The 5000-nt window shown below is 38.2% G+C and overlaps 2 protein-coding genes and 1 long non-coding RNA gene across 3 annotated transcripts in view; 2 read left to right on the plus strand and 1 right to left on the minus strand.

Annotated features, from left to right (window-relative positions):
• The window catches only part of LOC138039696 (uncharacterized), a 218669-nt gene that overhangs the window by 27370 nt on the left and 186299 nt on the right, over window positions 1-5000 (plus strand). The gene's annotated exons all lie outside the window — the stretch shown is intronic.
• Window positions 1-5000, plus strand: part of LOC138041880 (uncharacterized) — an 18149-nt gene that overhangs the window by 2434 nt on the left and 10715 nt on the right. The gene's annotated exons all lie outside the window — the stretch shown is intronic.
• Window positions 204-2947, minus strand: LOC138041667 (uncharacterized). The gene is made up of 4 exons (XM_068887418.1): window positions 2247-2947; window positions 1318-1421; window positions 895-1004; window positions 204-617 (listed from the first exon to the last, which is right to left on the minus strand). Exons 1-4 carry the CDS (start codon window positions 2303-2305, stop codon window positions 204-206), a joined length of 687 nt encoding a protein of 228 aa, XP_068743519.1. The 5' UTR covers window positions 2306-2947.

A 5000-nucleotide genomic window follows, 5' to 3' on the forward strand; every position in this document is an offset into this window, starting at 1 on the left:
TAAGTTGCGATGCATGAAAAGTGTGCGTCTGGTCAGCCTTTACAAGTTATTCTGGTACAAAAAATCAAGGAACACCCCTGCAACTAGTTAATTAAGGAACACTCATTTTGCCCACCGTAAAGTAAGCTGTAAAACGAACTATGCCATATTGATGAGATCAAGTAAATTTAAAAATGCGAAGATTTTTTTCTGTCAGAAATATTTCAAAGGTGCATTACATGTTGCTTAGTCAGTTTTATTATTAACTTCGTCTTTCCCGCGCAGGCGTGCTTGTCGCCAGGCGGTGAAGAACGAACAGCCCACTTTGGAGCACAAGGTGGAGAACCCCTCAGAGACACTTTATCGCCAACTACTCTTTCTGTCTGCAACTTTCCCAAGTGAGGACTTAAAGACTTCTTGTATGCTAAGTCAAGAACGTCTTTTAGCTCCCTTAACTTTAAGCCTTCCCACGACAACCTTTTTGTGACAAATCGTTTTACATCATGCCCATTTTCATCCTCTGACATCTCACTCTCATCAGAACTGGTGTAGTCGGCAATTAAAAACTTTTTACATCGCTCTTTCTTTGTATCTTCCCAGTCCATCGCATCAACAGCTGCTTTTCTTCGAGCAATTTTCTGCAAAAGAAACACAGTGCATTTAAACAAGCATAATCTACACGTTAAGTTATAAGAAAACCAGCAATCACGGACAATAGTGTTCAGACACTTAAGGAAAAGGAACTCTTTTTAGACCAGAACGTCATTCAAGACCATCATTTTTTTTTATTTATCCACCCTCTCTCCTCTTTTCAATGTTGAAGCACGCCTCATGGTAATGATTATGGTGTTCCTCATATACTGTACATGAGCAACCCACTGACATTTAACTTTCACTGACAAAATAGGTTTGTACCTCTTTTACTCTCCCTTGCCTCCTGCACACTGTGTTATGGTCCAACCTTCCAGGTAACCTTTTCCTTCTTTGGGTGTCCTTCAAGCTCCTTAAGTATGTTACAAAAGCACCTGGAAGTTGATAAAATGCAATGAAAATACGTTAAATTTTAAGAGAAGCTCAGCTTAACCTAAATATTTACACTGTATTTAATACTAGGGCTATCTGATGTATTGTACAGGATGTTACTGCTTTCATTCACTGTAGGATCAGCAGAGAAAACCTGATTCACCTCCCCCCCCCCTCCTTCCAAAAAGAACACCTATGAGAGGCCAGGGTATAATAAACATGATACATGTCAAGGGGTTGTCTCACAGAATCAAGGTTGGAACTGGAAAGAGATCACTACCAATACAACTCACAAAAAATAACAATGAAAATAACCTCTTAGCTGAGCAGTTGACCATGGGCAGTCATTTCCCCCGTGGTCATTGTTTATGGCCTCAACCACCAAATCAAATGCTGCTTTGTTGCGACTTGAGGAGGCACTAAAAATACAAATGTGCATCATTGTAAATAAACCATACTTGCAAATAGTCTCTAGAATATATTTTTAGGAGCTACCAGAGCAGTGCACCAGTGGTTTTTTTTTGTTTGGAAGTCTGGGTTTAAATTTTAGCATTTTCAAAATGGAGTCTTCAATGTCCATCTCCAGCTACACATGTGAATTTTCCTATCAGACAAGTTTTTGCAAAAGCCACAGATATTCAAAACACAGGAAAATGCTCAACTGCTACAACTTAATTATTTTTAACTTTACACTACTCTCAGATATTGACTAACAGAAAACTGTCGAGGAAAATGTGTGCTGCTTATGTAATACATTTTCTATTTTTGGCTGGGTTGTCCATTGTTTTTTCTTCGGGCAACCAACCTTTTCATTTTACCAAAAACTAGTTGCCCGGTAAACTTTCTGGTCTTCTGGGATGACCGAAAAACTGCTAATTTTGAGCACTGTGCCAGAGTGAAAACCCCCTTCTGAAGGGAAGCTGCCTTAATTATTTTCAGAATCTATGAATCAAACATTTAAGGGGCAGCGTACACTCTATTTAAGCAACACATCAAAAATCAAAGACACTTTGTGCTCAATGGCAGATACGAAATTAATTGGTAAAATTCATTTACAGGTAAACAACAATTGCAATGAAAAAACACAAAACCACAGCACAACTACTCCTTTAAAATTTCAGAGACAGACAACAAAGGTCAATGTCTGCTCAGATTTAAAAAATGGTTTTGAATCATTTGCAATGTAGCTAATGACCCTTTATGTTTATCACATACTGGTAGTTTATGCAGGCTCAGTAACTTACCTTTCCTCCAGATAAAAGCCCTGGAAGGTAGCATCATCTTCCAAAAGGCACTTGTACATTGTACGAAATTCAGTCTGAAATACGTTTAAAGTTGAAGTAGCACAGTCAATAAATTATTATACTAAATTAAGATGCTTATTATTATTCCAGTTCAAAAGATGTGATTAATTTATTGCTACACTGTTCACAGCTTACCTGGATCAGGACTCAAATGTAAATTTACTGTATGACTAAAGGGCAGGCTCAAAACTATGTAGCAATACCCAGTTCTTGAATTGGAAATTGAAAAGACGTAAGCTGTCGATAAGTCTCCCATACTTTGAACCCCCAGCAATACATGGAGCCAGTAAGTAGTATTCTTTCAAAATATTATCATGTTTTTCAATGGTTGAGAGGAACTTCTGATTTTTGATAACAGGTCCATCTGTTGATAGCTCACTACACTGGCATCAATAGTATATAGATATGGGGATTACATGGTTTATATACCTGTTGAACAACTAAAAACAAAATGATCATGGAGGACAAGTGGAGAAATCTTTCAACTTTTGCGACATCTTCTTGATCGAATAATTGGAAAATTACATGTGCAGGACAGAAAAATATTCTAAACGCATCAAAGAGACTTCGTTTACTTTCAAGAGTACACCTTCAGGAGAAAAATGCAAAACAACTAACAGTCGCAGAGAAATTGGCCAAACTTTTGCAGCTACGGAGTTCTCTGATGATATTTGAAAGAATGCCAAATTATACTAAGTTTTGAAAAACTTAATAATCATTACTGTGTCATATATGTTTAGGTTGGAAAAGCCACTTGAAGCAAATTCTAAGCATCAACATTGTAAAGGGTGAGGAAATTCACAAATCAAGAAAGTAGAAAAGTAGAAAAAGAGCTGAAGTAGTGAAGATGCAAAGCTTCAAAAATTTTTTTGTAGCTTTGTTTGATAGAATGCACAGTATTATTATAAAGAATATTTACATACAGCTGTATGCTGATCTTGGTGGTGTTATCCACCTTGGCCTTGGTGGATAACAAGGCCTCGACCAGCATAATTCTTCACATCAACCATCAACTTCGAAACTGTTCTGGTTTAACAATTGAGTGGCAGCATTTTAACCTTTTGTCTCCAGTCAAAGACCAATTTAATATGAGAACAAGTTTTATATTTAATGGCCCACCATTCACTGCCTACAGGTGAGCACCTGAGAGCTTGGTTGAGAAGAAATTAACCAGAAGACCTGTAGTGTACTGTGTGTGAAAGCAGCTTAATTAAGAAATATGCAAAACAGTATAAAAGCTCAAATTTTATGTTCACACGTTCTGCATTCTCGGTCCAGTTCTCAGTGATCTGCATGAAAATACAGCCTAAACTTTTGCCAATCCGATGCCAAGAAAACATACTCTCAAAATTTAAGGAAAAAGAGAATTAATTTTTGAGCACAGTGACACTTTAAGTTGGCTCTGCTGAAGCAATAAACACCGGTCTTGAGCTAAGCCTGCAAACGCAGACGTATAGAAACGACCGCAGGAAATACGTCTGCGTTCGCAGGCTAGTCTTAAGCTTACGTAGCAGCTGTTTAAAGAAACAAACAACCCACACTTACCCGGCATCTTGATGGGACATGCACCTTCGAAGTACTCTTCTTCTTTAACTTTGTTTCATTCTGCTCGGTGTGGTTCCTCTCACTCATCAAATCGCAAAGAGAGTCAACTTTATCGCTCAATCCCTGGATATTGCGGACATTTTGCTCTTCCCGCTCGATCAACATCGCTCTTAGTGCACGATTTTCCCGCAATGTTTCATCCAGAAGGACAGCATAATTGTCGCTGAGGTTTATACTTTCAGAATTCGTAATTCTTGACATTTTGACTAGGAAGATTTAACAGCAAACGCTTCGCTTTGTCACATGTACTTCGATCGCTCACCAACAAATCGAGATGAAGTGAGAAAAAATGACGTACTCAAGCGGAAAATCGCGCCAAGAATGCAAATTTCAGTTCTGATCTGTGATAGGCCCTTGCATAAAGTCACATGACCAAACTCACTCGGATACGATTTGCTCCGATAATTTTTCAAATCTTCCCGATGTGAAAGCGAGGAGGCGAAATGTAAATGATTTTTCTCATTCATTCTCACGAATTATGCCAAAAAACGTAGCTTCGCGAATTTTCTGTGGACATTGTAAAGAGTTTGTTGGAAAGTCAACATTCTATAAACACAAGAGACGTTATTACAATGCTTCAGTTCAAACATGGCAGCAGCCTAGAACCGTCGCCATGCAACGAAAGAGTGGAATCTCAAACACGTTGCTGAGGGATTTGTCGTTTGATGATGACTTCTTGGAAACAAAAGCACGAAACCATAAAGGTGAGTGAACCCTGGTTTGCACTCACAGTCAGCCTTTCTTGACTAATCGATGAAGGAATTATTTATACATGTACCGTAATTTTATTTCCTTGCAATGTAGTCAAAACATCGATGCTTCAGAGCTGGAGTCTGAAGAGTAACTTCAACACTTTATAGCGCTCTGCCATGGTTAATATTCCGACAATCGACATGGCCTAAAAAGTAGCGACGGCACTTAAAGTGAAATCGCAACAAACGACATCCTGTCTTTAAATTTCCGACAGCAACTTGAAACGTTGACAAAGCACCGACACGAGAGTTTCTAAAATTCAGACTAATATTATTTAGCCTTTGATTCCTCGTTTTTAAGCTCGAAATTCAAAAGAATTTTTTTCTTAAATGAGGC

This window comes from Montipora capricornis, chromosome 3 (assembly GCF_036669925.1).
Source record: "Montipora capricornis isolate CH-2021 chromosome 3, ASM3666992v2, whole genome shotgun sequence".
In the NCBI taxonomy this organism is placed as follows: Eukaryota; Metazoa; Cnidaria; class Anthozoa; order Scleractinia; family Acroporidae; genus Montipora; species Montipora capricornis.

What these genes read in the sequence shown, in the direction of transcription:
- LOC138041667 (XM_068887418.1), bottom strand. Translation starts at nt 2,305, where the DNA reads ATGTACAAGTGCCTTTTGGAAGATGATGCTACCTTCCAGGGCTTTTAT. An exon ending in GTCAACTGCTCAGCTAAGAG is followed by an intron (nt 1,005 to 1,317) that starts GTTATTTTCATT and finishes ATCAACTTCCAG; the next exon opens with GTGCTTTTGTAACATACTTA. An exon ending in GGCAAGGGAGAGTAAAAGAG is followed by an intron (nt 618 to 894) that starts GTACAAACCTAT and finishes TTTCTTTTGCAG; the next exon opens with AAAATTGCTCGAAGAAAAGC.